At 38.4% G+C, this 18,874-nt stretch overlaps 1 protein-coding gene across 2 annotated transcripts in view; it reads left to right on the top strand.

Annotated features, from left to right (window-relative positions):
* SNCA (synuclein alpha) overlaps positions 1-18,603 on the top strand; it is a 58,833-nt gene extending 40,230 nt beyond the window's left edge. For both annotated transcript variants that reach the window (XM_015861335.2, XM_032444423.1), the window contains exons 5-6: positions 16,448-16,537; positions 17,977-18,603. In XM_015861335.2, coding sequence (XP_015716821.1) covers positions 16,448-16,537; positions 17,977-18,009 — 123 coding nt within the window. In that variant the 3' untranslated portion in view covers positions 18,010-18,603. The remainder of the gene's footprint in view (positions 1-16,447; positions 16,538-17,976) is intronic.
* Positions 18,604-18,874: the final 271 nt, after the last annotated feature.

Raw genomic sequence — 18,874 nt, 5'->3', positions numbered from 1 at the left:
GGAAAGTAGTGTTAAGTCAGAGCAACTGCTGATATATATTTGCTGAATGTATGGTTTTCAATACCTAGAAAATATAAATTTTAAGCTGTGTGTCAAGATGTTATGCAGTCTTGATGTATTGCATACATATCAACTGAATTTCTTGAGCAGCCGTGTCTTCTTAGCTCTAATCTCTATATCAAATGATTCATTGATCAGTGTAAGAAGTTAGAAGGGAGAATTATTTTGTTATTCTCTGTGGCAAAGCCTCTTGGGATGTCAGCATGACTGACAGTGTTTTGAAGTTTCAGCAGTGAACAAACTGATGGCCTCACTTGTGGGTGAATGTAAATTTACATGAGTTATCCACATGCTTTGCTAACAGTGCTCTTTACCCTAGTTTGTGTGTAAATTGTTTTGGTGTACAGTATGAAGCCAAGTTATTTTGTGGCTAGTAATAAAAATAAGTAATTTTTCAAAAAAAAAAGTTATTGCAGAAATAATTAAGATACAGTTAACTGAAACTGAAAGGATTGTAAAGAAGAAGCTGTGAATCTAATTTAATCTAATATGGTCTACCTTTCTGCTGTGAGGGAAGATCATATTAAATGTGTGACTCCTGCTAGTAGGAGCACTTGTTTGTCTTTTATTGATGTTTGCCAGCAGCAGGCTAAGGCTAGGGCTACAACCATAACAGACAGAAGGGAACAAAGGAGGAGCTGGCATTGTGTCACAGGGTTACCAGGAAGCCTTTGGCCTGGGAGTGACAATGTCTGACTGCATAACCTTAGCCCTAGCTTTTTCAAGGGAGGCAGAGATGGCTTTCGTAAATCTGAGATCACTGCAAACCAGATGGGCTGGCCTGCTTCCCCTTGATTTCCAGCACGTGAAACTGAACACCTGAAAGACAATGTGGTCACTGGTTATAGCCAACACAGTCACAAAAGGAAAGTCATGCTTAATGAACTTAATCTCATTTTATGGCAAAGTTACTGACCTAATTGACTAAGGGAAGCCAGAGATGTAATTTTTTATTTCAGTGAAGTTTTTGATACTGTTCTTCATTATATACTTCTGGACATAATGTGCAGTATACAATTAAACAAAAACATAATATGATGGCTGAACAGTTGACTGACAGGACTTGCTCAAAGGGTTGTAATAATAGGGGTGATATCAGGCTGGTTGCCAGCCATTAATGGGGTTCTACATAGCTCCATTTTAGGGCTAGTTTTTGGTGTGCGTGTTTTTGTTTTTTTTTAAAACTTTTTCATCAGTGACTTGGATACAGATCTTGAACATATACTAAGTAAGTCTGTGAATGACTAAACATCAGGAAAAGGTGGTGATACCTTTGAGAGCAGAGAGATCTTAAATTGGAGGGTTGAGGATCACCAGCTTGCATCCTTATGAGTCCCTTCTGCTTCATGATATTATCATGTGATCATGTGATTCTCTGATTCTGTAATCTATATAGTCTGACTTCTGTAAGGGACAGACCTGAGCCTCTAAAACCTTGCTTCTAGAAGCCTTTAGAGCTATATAAACAATATTGTTTAACTTGCTTATGGTGCTGATGTTTTATTTCTTGTTTATCCTACTCATCAAAAAGAAAAGCCCCACCCAAGCAATGCCCAATTTCTTGCACAGTTGAGTTAGCATCATGATAATGTTGGGAGAAAGTAGCAATAGTCCATTAGAAGTAAACACTCCTCTCTGCAACTTAAAATGTTCTTCTGTGTCTCTCTCATTCATATAAAGATTTCAATGCCTTTTGCAGTAAGCTTTGAGAGAGAATTTTTTTCTTCCCCATCTCTTTGCAGTACAGTATTTTCATTATTCTAGGTTTTTCATACTGTTGAACAAGGTAGTGGCTTTTCTACAGGAAGGTTAGACTAGGCAGTAATACAGTACTAAATCTCTGCAGAAGTATGTCATCAGAGGTGACTGCCTGCCATTCACCTGATTTAACAATCTCATTTTGAAAGCAGTATTTTGACTGATGATAAATATCCAGGAAATACCCTGGAGTTGGGTTAAAAGAAAGGCTCATGATCACAAGGTATTCTTATTGAATATTAAGGGTCATTGCCAACATTCTGCTCTGGTGTGTCCAGATTACTTCCCTGTGTTTATAAAGCTCAAACTTAAATTATTCATAAGCTAACTGCGAAACCCAGCATGCTTAAGCTGATTAATGAGAAGTCTGAACTGGTACTTTACAGTGGGGATGAGTCATTAACATAGTAGGCAGCTTGCAACCAGGAGCAATGGAAAACGTTTGTGTGGGAGAGTGAAGAAGATACCTCGACTTAGGTTATGAGCAAAGGAAAGCCTAGGTGAGAAGAGTGAGTTTAGTCACAGTGCTCACAGGTGCTTAATTTCAGCCCATTGGGATAAAATGATAGATATCCTAATAGTGTGCGATTCATATTATGATGAAACACAATCAAGTACACTTCAGTGGGGTTAACAGGTTTAAGTGCTTTTAGTGTATTGGTGCTGGCAGGACAAGTATCCTACTTTTCAAGAGGGTAGTGTTAATTCTGTGGCTGTTTACAAGGCTCATAATTACTGCACCCTCCTTCAAAGTTATAGTTTATTTCATGATAGTCCCAAAGATATGCACACAAGTTCTGTGCAAACAGATTGCAAAGTTCATGGGGTTCACAGCCCCATCTTGTGTCTACTTATATTAATTGTCTTTTCATTAAAGTTGAAGAGAAATATCAATTTTTAATTTGAGTTTTTTTTCTTTTCCTGGAGAAATGATGACACGTTGTATCCTTGTGAAGAAATGAGTATTATATTTGAAAGTAACTGAACGTTCATAGGGAAAAAAATCTTCTCTCCCTGCCTGCTAAATATTTAACAGGCTCTTGAATGATCAAAGTCCCTTTTACAATTTTAAAATAACATGATAAAAATGAGTTTAAATTCTCTCACATTTGCTTTTGTGACATCAAGAATATGAGAAGCACTGTCAAATGCTTGAAATCCTCCCACTTGTGCAGTAATCACTGAGTCACTGTACTGATACAAGCCAATTTAGAACACTTTACCCCTGCTATAAATGTTCAGTCTAACTCAGTTGGGAAATGGGAGTATCACCCACACAACAAAATGCTCTGGAGCATTTTTCTTTTGCATAAGGTGATCAGCAGTGGTATAAAAAACAAATTCAGTCTAGAAAGGTTCTATTTCTGCAATAGTAATTGGAAAAATTATTGTCTCACTTCCCATTTCCAAAAGATTTCTGTGACTCATGTAAATTTGTTTTCACAGTGTCTTGGAACATGTTAGAAACACACTTTACTTGAATGCTTTCCCTTTATGTATCAATTGGCAAGCTTCTTTTGCATAGATACAGTAGAAAAGTTCTCTTGTCACCAATTTAATTGTATAAGTACAGATGAATGGATGTTGAGCCTGTCTGTCTCACTAGATAAGAATCATTTACATCAGATTTCAAAGAAATGTCACAGTTTTATATTAAGTGGTGTGATTTTTGTCCAAGATGTTATTCAGCAGCTTTGTTCCTCACTGAATTCTCTTGTTGAACAATGCTTTTTATTAAATAGTAAACAAATCAACCAGGTCCAGGCTGGACCACTGAAAAACTTATAATTTAATGACAGCAGTACCCCCATTATGGAGGCATGCAAATATTTGTTGTCAGATAATTGGAACAAAATTAAATAGAAATGATTTGGAAATCATAGTTAAAAGATAACATAGCATACTGCCAAATGTCTTTTTTTTTTTTTTCCTTTTTTTTTCCTGTTTATGTTCAAAGTGGAAGGTATAATGAATGCAATTGCTGAACTAGTAATATTTCACTCAAAAGTTCCTGGCATCAATGTGTTTTTGTCTGTTGTTCTGGATGTAGTGAACAGAAATAAGGTTTTGCCTCAACTGCTTTTTGTACATCATCTGTATGGAGAGCATGCATCACTTTTTTTCCTCTCACATGTTTAAATACTAGCAAGGTGATGGCAGTATTATGGTTAGAGTCCCTGCTTTCAAACCATAATGGCAGCTGTGGAGAAGAGTATATTTCCCTCTTGTTACGCTCCTTGTAGCTGTGTGACCAACTAATATTTGTGAATTGTAGCCATTTGTGGTGATCATTTTCCTGTGTCACTGCACTTTTACACCAGTTCATCCCCAGGTGCCGAGATCCCAGCCTAAAAGGTAAATCTTAGTGAACCACTGTGGCTAATAATAACGAATGACTGGATGAAAAGTGTCATTCTAACAGTTCTGACAACTAATTTTTCATGTTTCTTTGATTATTTAAGAGAAGTTTTCAATTTCAATGCTTTGGCAATGCTTATCTATAGAAGGCTCTTTCTGGTCAGAATGGTGCCAATAACAGTTCTTTTTTGGAAATCCTATCTGTGGCTGAAGAGATCATCAATCCACATAGTGGTTTTCCTGCTTAACATGTGGGTGGGGCTTGCCCTCCTCCTCCTCTTGCAGGGTGGTGTCTGACCTACTTGTCTCCATGCCAAATGCCAAGCAGCTGCACCCCAACTACAGCAAGAAGTACCTTATGTGCATCTCTAAACAAGCACCAGAGAGACAGAGCAGCAGATGCTCAGTAGGTTAGCAAGCTGTGCTGTATGAACAGAACCAGGCTGTACGGTCCAGGAAAGAGGAGACTGAAAGGAGTCAGTGATATCCTTAATTAAACAATCCTTGCTCACACAAAACTTGCTAATGCTAAACAGAACATACTTGATCTGATGCTAAGCAGTACATCCTTTATCCACTCAAGAAACCCAGTATATCATTGTTATCTAAGTCAGTGTGGGTGCCCTCTCCAGTATATCACTCTAAAACTGCCAACTTGGAAAGAATCCAAGAGGAGAGCAATTTGTGGTCATGAAGAGGAAGACTGCTTACTTCTTCTCTGAGGGTCTTGAGACACCCACCCCCAAATGACTGAACATGTGCAAGGAGGTGAGACCCTATGTTAATGATTTTGGGAGAGAGTACTGAGTATGTACTCACCAGGGAAACCTTTTGTATATGTAACACAAGTAATATATATGAGCTGAAGGTCTTTTGTTCAAGGTATGCATAGTTAGGGAAATTATATCCCATCATGCATCCAATGTCATAAGTAAAGAATGCCTACTTAAAAACACCACATTGGAATTAGTGACTTTATTCCTGAATTTTGGATGATGTCAGGACAGTCTGTCTTGTATCAAACAGCTGCTAAGAGAGAAAGGGGTTGTGTTCAGTGGAAATAGTACTAGAAATACTGGCAGTAGGAATAGGAATAAATGTGAAAGGAATTAAAGTTAGGCGCCAGGTAAAACACTTCTGGTAACAGCGATTGAGTGCAGGAACCAATCATGGTTATGCGATGGAATTTTTGTCACAAGAAGCTTTTAAGGTGGCTTTTCCCAGACATCACAGAATCACAGAATGACCCGGGTTGGAAGGGACCTCAAGGATCATGTAGTTCCAACCCCCCTGCCTGGCAGGGCCACCAAACATAAGCCTTTACTAGATCAGGTTGCCCAGGGCCCCGTCCAACCTGGTCTTGAACACCTCCAAGGACGGGGCATCCACAACCTCACTGGGCAGCCTGTTCCAGGGCCTAACCACTCTCCTAGTAAAGAACTTTCCCCTAACATCCAACCTAAATCTTCCCTCTTTTAACTTAAAACCATTTCCCCGTGTCCTGCTATTATCAGCCCTTTCGAAGAGTTTACTCCCCTCCTGGGAGTAAGTTCCCTTCAGGTATTGAAAGGCTGCAGTGAGGTCACCCCGCAACCTTCTCTTCTCCAGGCTGAACAAACCCAACTCCCTCAGCCTGTCCTCATAGGGGAGGTGCTCCAGCCCCCATCGGTTGAGAGTGATTTAAAGAAAGGTGAACCTACTTGAAGCAGAGGTTGGACCTAGAAAATTTGGACCTTCCAAACTTCAACTATGAAAATATTCTATATATGGAGAAGTAGTAAAAATTCATGTAGTACGTATCACTTTTGGAACAGCAGATGTCTGAAAATATGTTCATAGAGATAGGCTATTCTCCAGAGGTACGTGTATGAGCAGGCTTTTACTGACATAGGTAAGAGAAAAAAATTGTCTGGGAAAGGTCATCTTTACCTTGAACTCCTTTCTCATACATTCTGTAGGTAAAGAGAATTCAGTCTGATCTTTCCTTTGTCTAAGCCAAAAGGTAAAGCAGAGATAACAGTAACAAAGTCAAAGGAAAAGAAACCACAAATACTCAGCTACTGTGTATTTAGGATCTAGTCCTTTAGGACTCTGCTATGGTTTTCTAAGTAAGATTTATTAATTAATACTTTTTACTTATCTAAAATGAATTGTTCCTACTTTTACAGGAAACAAATAAGAGTTTAGTTTGTTTGTGTTTTGTGCCAATGAGCTGGGAAGTAATCCTTCTCAATGCAAGTGAAAGCTCTGAATAGTTTTATGCTTTCTTTCAGATGAAGAGAGATATCTGAGGAATACAAATTTTACAATGCAGGCCAATTCTGTAGTCATTTGTAACGTTTGATCTGTCATTCAATAGATCACAGTTGCAGGAAATGCTCCTAAGTCTTTATAGTTAAAATAATTGTTGATGGTGTTTCTCAGGGCAATTGCTGGTTTGCTCTTTCTGAAGAGGAAGCATTTTAGAATTTCCCAGCTAGGCAAAGGGATGTCATCCATTGGAGCTGAAGGAACACTTTAAAGAATATGCTCCCTGAAGTTACCTAAGAGGTAACCAATACAGCAGCAGCGCATCCAGTGAATCATTTGTGAAACATTTGAACATGACCATGCAGTCATTAATTCTCCTCTCAGCCTGCTGGAGAGTTAACAGCAAATGAGTCAATGCTGGTTGCATTTGCTTACCTATTCATATTCTATCTTCTTTCCATCTCTAACGGAACCCTCTTCCTCTTTCCTTAGATATGTTCTGTTTCAGAACAGATCCGTACTAGATCTGAGATGTTCCTTCCAGAGTGGACACCAGGGTCCCATCCTGCGCCCTGAAACTGCCTGTCTGTCTCTTTTAGCTGTAGAGAGACTGTTGTGACTGTTTTTACACAGACATTGCAGACTTCTAAAGTCAGCTTGGATGAGAGGGACCCCCACTGGGAGGCTTGTGATAACCTATCTCACCTATGTTCCTCATTTCACCATTTCCTCATATTTCAGCGGGACTTAATCTGAAAAGAGGTACCATGTGACATGCATAAGCATATCAGCATTTAATCCTGCATTTATAATAATTTGCATTTTGGAAAGATCCAACTAGATGGAAAGCAAATGGGATTTTATTCATCTCTGTACCTGCTCTCATAAGTACATACATGCTTGTGTGTATGCCTGTGTGTGTACGTTTATACTTATTTATATTTTTATTTGCATTTTTTGTTGTTTTTTAATATGAAGTTTGGAAATGCATCAAGTTAGAATGGAATAGTTTGAGTTGAAGGGTACATGCAAAGATCGTTTGGTGTATGTCACTGGAATTGTTCAGTGAAAACACTGATACAGAATGTATGTGATGCAGAATTGAAACGTATACTGTCTGCAGGGCAACGTGTAACAGTCAAAGCTAGTGTTGTCCACAGTGCTAGTGGGCTGCTGGTTCTGCAGCTCAGTATAGGGGACTTTTTGTAGACAAACAATTACATTTTTTCTTTCAGATAACACAGTTATTATTTATTTTAATAATACCTGTATGAGGTAGAAACCTTGTTAAAATGAACTTATTTTCTCATTTAATTTATTCTTTGTAAAGAGGGTGTGTGCTTAAGGAACGTGTGCAATTATTTGTGGAATTTATCTGCACTAAAAATTTATGGGATGTTGGAATGCGATTGTGGTCTTCAAGTGGTCTTAAATAAGGTATAACTTTGAAGCATGGACTGGGACTGTGCTATTTTAAATAATCCTTACCAACATTAAATAAATTCTGACAAGAGGCACATCTGAACATAGTTGCTCATTTCAATGCTGGCTGCAAAGTCATTGCTGTAGTTAATGTGATCAATCAATATTATTTACTGTTATGTTCTCATTTCATTTAATGAAGATAAAGCTCAGGTGTCACACTTGGAGGTCATTCCTGATAAATTCATACAGATCTCAGAATACTCCACAGCATCAGGGGTCAGATGGGTTTAGCTAATCCCATAGAGCTCCTACAGCACACCAACCTCTTAAATGCTTCTAATTAAAGTGATTCCTTTAGGATTATACGAACCTAGTTCACTTCTATTTTCCTGACAGGTCCCTTAGTCTCTCCTCTCTATTCTAGGACATGATCATTCCTGCTGTTCTCCTTGGGGATCTCCCAGCATCCTTCTTAACATGCATAGTGTAGCCTGCAGTCTGTATTCAGGAGGCATGCTGGTAATTGTCCTAGCCAGTTACCCCCCAGGCCTTGTTAAGACTTGAGAGGATGGTCTGCCCTTCTTGCAGTAACTGTGACATTGCTGGCTAATGTTATTCTTTGACTTCATAATTCTTTTCTCTCTTTTGATTTGGTGAGTGCCTAAGTACAGCATCTTACCTATTTCAGTCACTTGTTCAATTTTGTCCTGATAATTTTGAATTTTAGTAAGACCACTAAAATAATTTTAGGATGTTTATTATCCCTCTGTAATGCTGAAGTGCAAACATACAGTAAGTACAGGCTTTAGTATTTCTTCCAAATCCTTAGTGAATATGTTAGTGCTATTGAACATGGGGTGTCTGTGAAAATATATGGTAGAGAGACTTCCATTTTGGGAATGCTTGAATATCTGTTATCAACACAGCTATTTACAATCACTCAAATGTTTTTATTGACCTATGCTTCTCTACCTTGTTCAGGAGAATGTCAACTGTGACACAGCAAAGCCTTTAGTAAAATAAAGTTACCTGACATCCACTAGGAAAATTATACTGAATCAGGAGAAAAAAAAAGTAGTTTGATACTATTTGTTTTGATTTTGGTTTGAATTCATTTTTCCATTTTCTCTTTCTGGCTTCAAACAGTTGTTTTTACTGGGGTATTTCTCTAGCCATTGAGCTCAGCTGAGTGTTCTGTATTTCAGCTCCAGACTTTTTCCTTTTCCTTGCAAAGATGAGTGCAAGTTGGCTCTTTCCCAAAATACCAGTCCCTCATTTCCATTCAGTAAAGCCTCAGGGATTTCTGTTGTCTTACTGTGTGAGCAGTGATGCAAAGCAGTCTCAGTCCCACAGGGCTCAGAAGAGAGTGCAGGCACCTCTGTCTGAGTTCGTTTTGGGGGGCACATGACACTTGCAGCGAGGAACCTGTTAGGCTGTGTTACGTGGAAAGAAACAGAAGTCAGCAAGGGCTCATCTCACAGCCTCTAATCTTTCCCTCTGTTACTTAAGTAAAAAGGGCTCAAAGCAGTGGCACTAACAATGAGAATATGCAGGTTTTAAGGAAGTGGAAAAAATCTGACATGTTCATTCCTCCCAGCCTTCACTTCAATGATGTTGCTGGGAGTTTTGAACTGTGCAGCTTTCACAAGGCCAGAGTGACCCCAGTCATTCTGAGAGTTTGGGGCTTTCCCACAGCTGTGCACGGTGCTCCCAGATCTCATATTTAGCTAGCCAGCATTCCTGCTGCTAAAAAAGGAAAGCCCTTGCTTTTTCTTTCCCTGGCAGTGGAGTTCTCACTGGCAATGCTAGATATTGTCAGTGGAGTTCTGAACGTTTCAAGGCTGAAGAGGATAAAGCTGGGAGTATTGCATGTTCTGGATGCAATTGCATGCATTGCTAATAGCACACTGAGTCAGCCCCATGCAACTGGTTATTTCAAGTCATGTGTAACTAATGTACTGTCTGTCACTTTTGAATGGGTGTCACTTGCTGGTCTGACCTGGGTGATGGGCAGCTCCTTCCTTGTCAACCACGACATTTCTTAGCAAGTAACAAAATATCAGCACTTCTAACTTGGCAACTTTATGAGCCTATTTAATGCAAAACACAGATCTGGGGTTTAGGAAATTTGCTCACAAAAACATTCGTGTTGTATTCTGAAATGGGCTCAGCCCCATCTTTACAAATGGGGGATTTTAAGAGGAAGAAATAAAACATACACATTTTGTGTTGTATTGAAATTTGATTTTAGGAATTTGCAGCAGTACATTAACTTTTGTAAATGGTGTTTACACTCACTTGCAGGTATCACGATGGATGTGTAACTACATTTAGGCAGTCATCACGTTTCTTCTCTCCATAGGCCTCAGTCTTTACTGTTTTCACTTATTTGTCATTCCCAGCTGAAGAGCATGAAAACATTGGACTCCTGCTATTGCTCTGACATTTATTTGTTTAATTGAACCTCTCTTCTTCACTCACATTATTTGCTTAAGGAGAAGAGTAGCAGTTCCTTCTCAGTATTCTGAGTGATGAACTGGTACAGACACATTCCTTCACACTCAGGCTGCATGCAAGCATGCTGCTTTCTCCACATTTTCTTCACCTAGATGTTTAGCATAGGGATAATTAAAAGCATTTATTTCTTTCTAGGCAGCACAGTGGTATGTTTGCTCTTCGTGTCCCACTGTCACTGGAATAAAATCACCAGACTGCCTCTAGTGCTTTCTCATTCACTGCTGGGACTTCCAGCTATGCGCAGCATTGGCTGTTGCAGCCAACAGGCAGGGGCTTTAGGGCATCCTAAACTGACCTGACAACTCAGTTATGACCCATCAGTTTCACACCATGAATACATTAGGATTTAGAAAGCAAATGAATTAATGCCATTTTAATACCTATTTCTTATGCACATGGTTTGCAATTTGCTGTTTTGTTAAATGATTTTTCACCCTTCAGGTAAGTGGAGCTTTATGGTCAGAATAGTTGTAAAAGACAAGTCATCAAATGGAAACAGCAGTTACTGGTTCACTTAGCCCCCGTACCCAGCCCCTAAAGTAAGCTGACATTTGGTGGAAAAGAAAAAAATATAAATGATTTCCTTTTCAAAGAGGAATTTTAACCCCACTAGCAGAGAAAGTTGCAGTTCATCTTGTAATAAGAGATACATTTGGACAGCAGGCAAAACAGCTGCCCTGGAGGGTATACAAAAGATAATCTTTCATTTGGGAATCTCCAGTTTTTTCTTATTAACTATGTAATGAAAATTATGTGAGTGAAGATCTTGCAAGCGCATAATACCAAAATGAGATGGGCATGGGCAGGAAGGAAATTCAGTTACCAGTGGTAAGGACTTAAGGCAGCCCTGCTTACTTAGGTTGTAGGGATAGTCAAAACCTGACCAGGCACCTGAGCAGCCCTGTGAGGAGGGATATGGACTAGATAACCTCCAGAGGTGCCTTCCCACCTCAGTGAACAGTGAGACTGATTTCCAAAGTGGTGATCACTTGACGGTATAAGCATTAGAGGAGCTGACACTTGGGTACTTGTATGAGAGCAATTAGGTCACAGCCTGAACCAGTGATTGAGCACCTGGTGAAGAAGCATAGGCCACCCCTGGGAACACAGGCGTGAGCAATTCACCTGCGTAACCAGGGTCCACTCCTCCCTAATCTCATTTGCAGGCTGGTAGCCACAAGGGAATTATTTCTACTCAGAAACTACTTTTTTTCTGTGAGTTTTCTGGTGGGCCCATATCTTGTGATTGGGGTTAAGCTATTCCTTCGTTATTATTCGACTGTGGCTGATACCTTCCTTGGGTTATCTGAAAGCTGCTCAGAAGCAGCCATATATGCTTATTTCCTGCCATACAGCTACTCTGCTTTAGTTATCTCAGAGCACAGAACTGTTTAAGGTGGAATTACTCTCCAGTAATTATGAGGCTGTATGTGATTGTTACACTTTTTCAGAATTTATAATGGAAAGAGAAAATGTGCTGATAACCAGGGAGATAATAAATTATAATGCTTACATCTACTGTTAGGTTGGGTTACAATTACATTGCTTCCATTTAAAATTGCTTTTGTCTGTGACTTTAGATAAAATATTTCATTTATTTGTGATGAAACAAAATTAACATTCAAAGACACATCACTGAGAAGATCAGGTGTTACCGTTTTGCTACCCAGTGCTGCCCGAAATGTGGGAGTATGAGCAGACTACTTGATTTGTTTTCCAAGCATATACAGTCCTAAACAATTTTTCCACTTCTAGCACAAGAGTGTTACAAGAGTTAAGGGAAGGAAGAGGGCATGATTTTAACCAAAAGAAATGAAATAAGAGAAAACCCTTTATTTTTTCCCAGCTTACAAAAAGAAAGGGGAGGCTTTCTTAATACTAGCTTAATATTCTATTGCAGATGTGGGTTAGTTAGCACTGTCATGCATGCTGCTTTATCAGGGCTTTCCTCTACGGTGAAGGAGGTGTCAATCATTCGGAGCCATTGCAGTAAATAATGTAACAAGTTCTACTTCATATCTTTATTTTACTGCTTTTGTATAGCAGTTGTATCTGTTCCTCAATTTAGAACTGGTGTTCATGTTCATGAAGATATACAATTCTACCATGGCATGCTGCTCTCTCACCTTCATTTACAAAGTGGCATTAAGTTGCTTGAGCACAGCAAGTTTGGGGAGAGAGGCCCTTGTTCCTGGGGAAAGTGAATGAGGGCTGGCAAGGCTGCCTGATGGCATGTAGGTCTTGGACTATCCAAGACTGATAATCACAAAGCTTTGTCAAGGGAAGAATTCCTAAATTATATGATTCCAGATCTGAGAGCACAAGACTGGAGGATGCTGAAGTGTAAGTCTCTTCCAGAATGTCTTTATTTCAAAAAAAGATACAGACAGACACCTGCTTATTCTTCAGGGAGGCCTCAGGGGTACAGGCAGACATTCACCTCGCCGTTCTTTTAATACCATGCCTGCAAAAAGCTCAAATTCCCCATTTCAAAATTGATTTCACCTTTCAGAAGCTTAATGTTTAGCTTTTCACATTTTCTACTAAAAGCTTTCCCTCTGGAATTGTTCTTCTGTATGATTTAAAAAAGACAGGGGGCAGCTTCAAGAAAAAAAAGAAAATCATAATAAGATGAACATTGCTCTGAAAGGTGGCTTTCCTCCTCTATAATTGAATTGAGACATGAAAGTATTGATCACAAGAAAGTAAAATTGCATTTCTTTGTTTTAAAGGAAATAAATAATGATATAACGTGTACTGTAAGCAGCTCTGTGTTACTGGGGGAGGTTGTTTATTTCTGTGATGTCCTAAATTCAGAGAAAATAGGTGAGAAGCAGAGAGAGCAGCCATTAAAACTGATGTGGTCACCTGTGTTTTATAGTTAAATATAGCAGATGTGACCTTTAGTGACAGCATTCTTGTCTGAACTGCAGTGACATCGAGATGTAGTGTTTGGGTTACAAAGGTGACAAGTCCTTACTAGCAGAGTTCCTTTCTTGGTTTAGTATGGTTTGTGAATTTGAAAAACACTGATGTTGTATTTTACTCTGTATTTTACTAGTGCTGTTGGTTCTTCTATCTGAAGCCATACATAGTTCTCCATCTTGAACTTGCCATTGGAATTGGATAAAGAAAGTTGGGAAGATGATACATTCTGTCTCTTTGAGGGACTGTGTATCTGTAACCCTGGCAGGTGGTTCAGAGGTTCCTAAAAACAAGCATTATATGATATATATAAGTTCTGCTGGCAAATCTTTTGCCTTGTCATTACTAACAGTGCTAGCAGTTTCACTTGCTGTGTGTTTTCCTGCCACAGATAACATTCAACTACATTTTTTTCTGCCTTGTGCAGCCACTGGGATAATTTGGGGCACACTTTCACTTGATGTACCAGTTGTTAGCCAAAGCTGTTGTTTGATGATAGAGAGCAGAAATTGAATGGTATTTTGGAATAAAAGAATGAGAGCAAACAGGAGCTGAAGGCCCTTAGATCTGATGCATTAGATGAGGCAGCTTAACTATTTGCATATCACACACGTAGTTTAGCTATTTCAGTCAAAGCTGATAGGAATTGAGTCTACTTTTCAGAGAAGTAACCAGGCATAAATTACTGTTAAAAATATGCTTTAGAAATTAAATATTGCACATCAAATAATCTCAGGAGTCTGAGCATTTTGATAAACCAGAGTAGAACTGTAAGTAGTCCTGTTATTTTCTGATAGTTTCATGCTTGAAAAAGCTGCAAGGTATGTCTTCATACTGGACCTTTCATGTTACACTGGTGACTTGCTGTAAATATGATCTTTTTATGCTGGGATATATATGAGAATTTCACCAAAAGACTGTATGCTTCTCTGCCAGGAAAACAGTCATATCCGATTGTAACTTTTCTCAGATAGGAAAACCAGTCAGTAGAGCTGCTAACTGATGCTGGTCACTCTTATATAGCAGTCTGAAATAAGAGCATGAGAAGAGAATTTACATAATAGAAATAAATTCTCCCTGTGATGTGCCTAGAAGATGAGGGTGAAAGATGTGAATATACAGGCAAGGGCACCAAAGCAAAGATATGACCAAACTGAGGAAGAACGAGGTTTCTGGTAGATAGAGTCACTGTTGGTGCATGGATAGATGTAGCAAACTAAGAATGGAGCATGACTGAGGTCAACTGGTTACACCCCAGAGAGAGCTTGGTATGCGGTAAATAGCCTATACCCTTTTGCTGATCCCTGAGGGGCAATGGTGAAAGGGAGTACCAGCTGAAGGAGAGAGCAAAGTCTGAAAGTCAGTGGTAAAAGCTGTGTGAGAGCATGAGATTGTGAAAGGGTGATCATCTAAAAATTCCATCTGAAGTGTGGACAATGTGAGAAAGAAAAGGAATTTGGGAATTTGATACTGTGTCTGAAATTGAGGTGTGCAAGGCTTATCTTCTTTTTGCTGTGTTTGCAGAATTTTAACATTGTAGAGTTGTTAGTACTACTGAATACTATGGGACTATGATGTACAAAATGTTTGTATGAAGAAGCTAATGAAAGAAGACCAAAGGAAAGGATAACAATTAGGAAGTATCAAAAAGAGCAAAGAAATTAATTGAATTCAGTTATAATGTTAGAGAAATTTTGGTCATGAGCTAAGCATTTTCAGCTTCAGTCTGAAATTTTGCATTTACTTCATCAGTCTCAGTGTATCCTTGAAGTCTTGTAGCACTTTATGAATCTGTCCAACTACAGAAATATGCAATAAAGATAGTTAATCAAGTTCAAATGTGCTGTATGACCGTGTATACTAGGAATTTGTTCCAAATATTTCTGCCCAACCACCACACATTTTAAAGAGCCCTGGGAAGTGATTTCCAGTGCTGAGCTACTTATCATAACAGCGAAGATTAATGCACACACCTTTCTATTTAATCTTCCCTCATGTTTATTCCAAATAGTTGTTTATCAAAGGAAAGAAAAAGTCTTAAATCCAGTTCTCGCAGTGAAAATACTATTTCTTCAGTATGTAGTGCTCACTCCATGCCCTTCATCTCCTGTTAAATTAAGGTAGTCATTGGGAATCATCAAGGGAGCATGACAAATACTGTGGTAAGGTAATGATGTTTTAATGCCACTTTTTTGCATATTATTTTGTATTTTCTGTTAAACTGGCAGAGGTGAATTTCCAGTTTAGTTGCTCTTTTATTTGTTTTTATCTACATCCTAAATTTAATTTAGCGTAACTATCCTATAAATTACGAAATTTGAAGAATTACCTCATTAGTGTTGTTTGTGACAGACTTAATTTTGTATTTCTTTCCACACTACTAGCCTCAGGACTGCTTGTTTTTTTAGTGATTCCCTTCCTGAGTTTGTTAGGGTTTTTCTAGTACATTTCTGTCTAGATTGGTAACTGCTATAAATTAGTTCAGTCAGAATAGTTCCAATGAGATCATCTTCTGGTTTTCATATCAATTTTCTTACAGTTTAGGATGAACTCTAGCAGTCTTTGTTCTGGTAAAACTGTTACTTCTTCTATGTGACCTTCTGCATTAATAACCCCTACAGGGATGGTGGAGAGGTGGGAGAGGTGGATAGAAATGCTTCTTTAATGGTCAATAACAGATCTCTAAGAAAGAATGTAAGAAGTTGTGTCATGTGTCATAAGTATACTGCATAGAGTAAGGTGCTACTCGACATAATAAAGGATATAAAAATATGAATCATTAAGGGAAAAATGCTTCCCAATATCATTAGGTTCTAAAACTGTAGGAAAAAAGACAACAACATGCAATAACTTATAGTTGTTCTTCCTCCTTTGGCCACTTTGAAATGTAATATGAGAAGAGTAAAAACTATAAAATGAAATAAAGGATTAGGAGGGTGAATTATCTGCCAAAAACAAAATGCATAATAGAATTACCATTTCATTTCTGTGTCTTGATACTACCCAATCCCTTTTGGCCTCCTCTTACTTCTACATGCATTTATAGTCATTATCCACTGTGTGGGGAGGAAAGAAGTGCTTTGGAATAAATGAGAAGGCAAGAAGTTGATCTGACACTTTATTACTTTTTTTTCTCTCCATGTTTTAAATGTAGAATGAAGAAGGTTTCCTGCAGGAAGGAATGGTGAATAATACTGATATTCCTGCGGATCCTGAGAATGAGGCTTATGAAATGCCTCCAGAGGTAAATCTGTTGTGGTATTTGCTGTTTGTGTCCACAGGAGAAAGGCAAAGATAGGATACTGAATGCTGGAGTTGCATTAGTGTGGCATAGGCTGATACCATGAGCTGCAGGGTCAAAGGAGAAATAAGTTTGTGGCCAAAATCTCTCTGAGGTACAGTGCAGGGGGAGGGGGGAAGAAAAAGGGGAAAAAAAATTAATTTCTTGAAGTTTAATGAGAAAATATTATCTTTGTTTCAAAACATGCATGTTTCACTTTCTGAGTAATCATCAGTAACTTCTATTTGATACAGGTTATGGGGAGAAACTTCTACTTCTCCATAGATTCTTTTAATAGGTTGGACATTTAATGTGTTTTTTTGGATTGTGCTGGAAGTTGCTCTGAGTGTAATAACTAAAATTATAGGAGTAAATTATTGAGGGTTTTGAGCTAATCCTGATTATGCTCTCTGAAGCTTTACAACAATACATGATACTATGATTCATCAGCATTTGGAGTGGCAGTTTTGCAGTAGTGCAGATAGTCAGGCTGAAAACCAGAGGTGAAAACATCTAGAACTAGATCCAGTGAAGAGTTAAATAGATACCTGATCTCTGATTGCTGTTCAGGTTTCCAGAGTATTTGCAGCACCTGGTGTGCTGTTCAGAGGTTCTTCTTTAGTTCTAAGTGAGTTGGCATGCATTGTCTCACAAAATTCTCACTATGTCAGTGGGGACCAGAAGAGATCATTTTGTAGTTCCGAGTGAGCTGAACCAAGTCCTGAAGTCACATAGATAATGAGCCTGAAAAAAAGGTATGCTAACAGCACAGAGATTTAGCTGCCTCTAGTGTTTCAGTAAACCACATAAGGCCTGAAGTGTTTTGCAATGAGCTTTTGTAAAACATCTTGCACTCCTGATCCTTCAAAAAGAGGCTCATTTAACTCACCATAAGCAGACTGAGGAGCCCAGTTACGTGCTTTCAAGTGTCTGTGATCTTCATCACTGAAGAACATGTCCAATTGTTTTGCTGGATGCCAGCTGAAATGTAGCAGCTTGCTTTCACCCACATGAATGGGTTTACAAAAAAAATCATCATTTTAAAAAGGCTAAAGAGTAGTGTAGGTAGACTTCACACACAGGTGTTTTTTATTTATTTTCCCTTTCTTCATTATGCTTGCTCAGAATCAGTCACAAATTCGTTGCTGAAGTCTCTGTGATAACTGAGTGGTATGTTAACCACTGCTAAATCTTATTCTCCTGTTAACACCACACTTTGTCAAATAGAGTATCTGGAAAATGTGACAAAACAGTAAACACAAGACAAGTTTCTCATCACATAAAAATCCATAATATTTTTTCACTGCACATACTGTGATTAGCACAATCAGTAGAAGTTAAAATATATATGTTAGGATGTATTTATTTGAAATAGTAGCACTGATTTCTGCTCTCCTTCATAGGAAGAGTATCAAGATTATGAACCTGAAGCATGAGAAATCTTTTCTTCCTTTATATCTCCTGAAATCTACTAACAAAGACGTCCCATTCTGTACAAGTGCTGAGTTCCAATGTGCCCAGTCGTAAAATTTTTTTACAGTTTTTACAGTGTATTTTGAAGTCTTCCATCAGCAATGATTGGAGTATCTGTGACTGCATCCACCTTGTTTCAGCATTTCCCTCCTGCTGAAATGAAAGCTGGTTGGCAGGGTCATTGTTGTGCTGTGGATATTGTGGCTTCACTTTTAAAAGTTAAAAACAAAACACTAAATAAAAACACCTAAGTGTCTACTGCTTCTTTCTAACTCTGTACATGTTTTGTTGATAGGCTGTCAGTACTTTGATATTGTTTATGATACAATTTTTATTTGTTTCCTATGACTATTATTTCTGTGCAGAAAAGACTTATTGTGAAAGCTTTATGTAAATGTGTATGTATTATATATATAAAAAAGTAACTGAGCATGAACTATGCACCTATAAATATTAACTGTTGAAATTTTATTGTTTTGTGATGTGTTTTATTAACTTGTGTCTGTAAATAATGGTGTTCAACTGAAGCAAATAAAATGTAACCTGTTAAAAATGAATTTCAAGGGTAGTAGTCATTTATGACGGCTTATTTTCTCTCCAAGAGCGTGCATTGAGGAATTCAGGCTCCCTGAAAAAGCATGGGGGGAATAAAAGAAGCAAACAAGCCTGTTCTATACAAAAAGCAGGGTGAAGAATGTGAGTATCAGGACTGGCCTTACAGTGCTTTGAAAACTGGCCTTTCAATTTCCATTGTTGTCCTCAAGTCCCAAGTCTGTATTTCTTGGGAAAATTATTTTTCAAAAGAATTGCAATCAAACTCTTGCTTAA

Source organism: Coturnix japonica, chromosome 4 (genome assembly GCF_001577835.2).
Source record: "Coturnix japonica isolate 7356 chromosome 4, Coturnix japonica 2.1, whole genome shotgun sequence".
In the NCBI taxonomy this organism is placed as follows: domain Eukaryota; kingdom Metazoa; phylum Chordata; class Aves; order Galliformes; family Phasianidae; genus Coturnix; species Coturnix japonica.
This window is presented reverse-complemented; position numbering and strand designations above follow the sequence as displayed.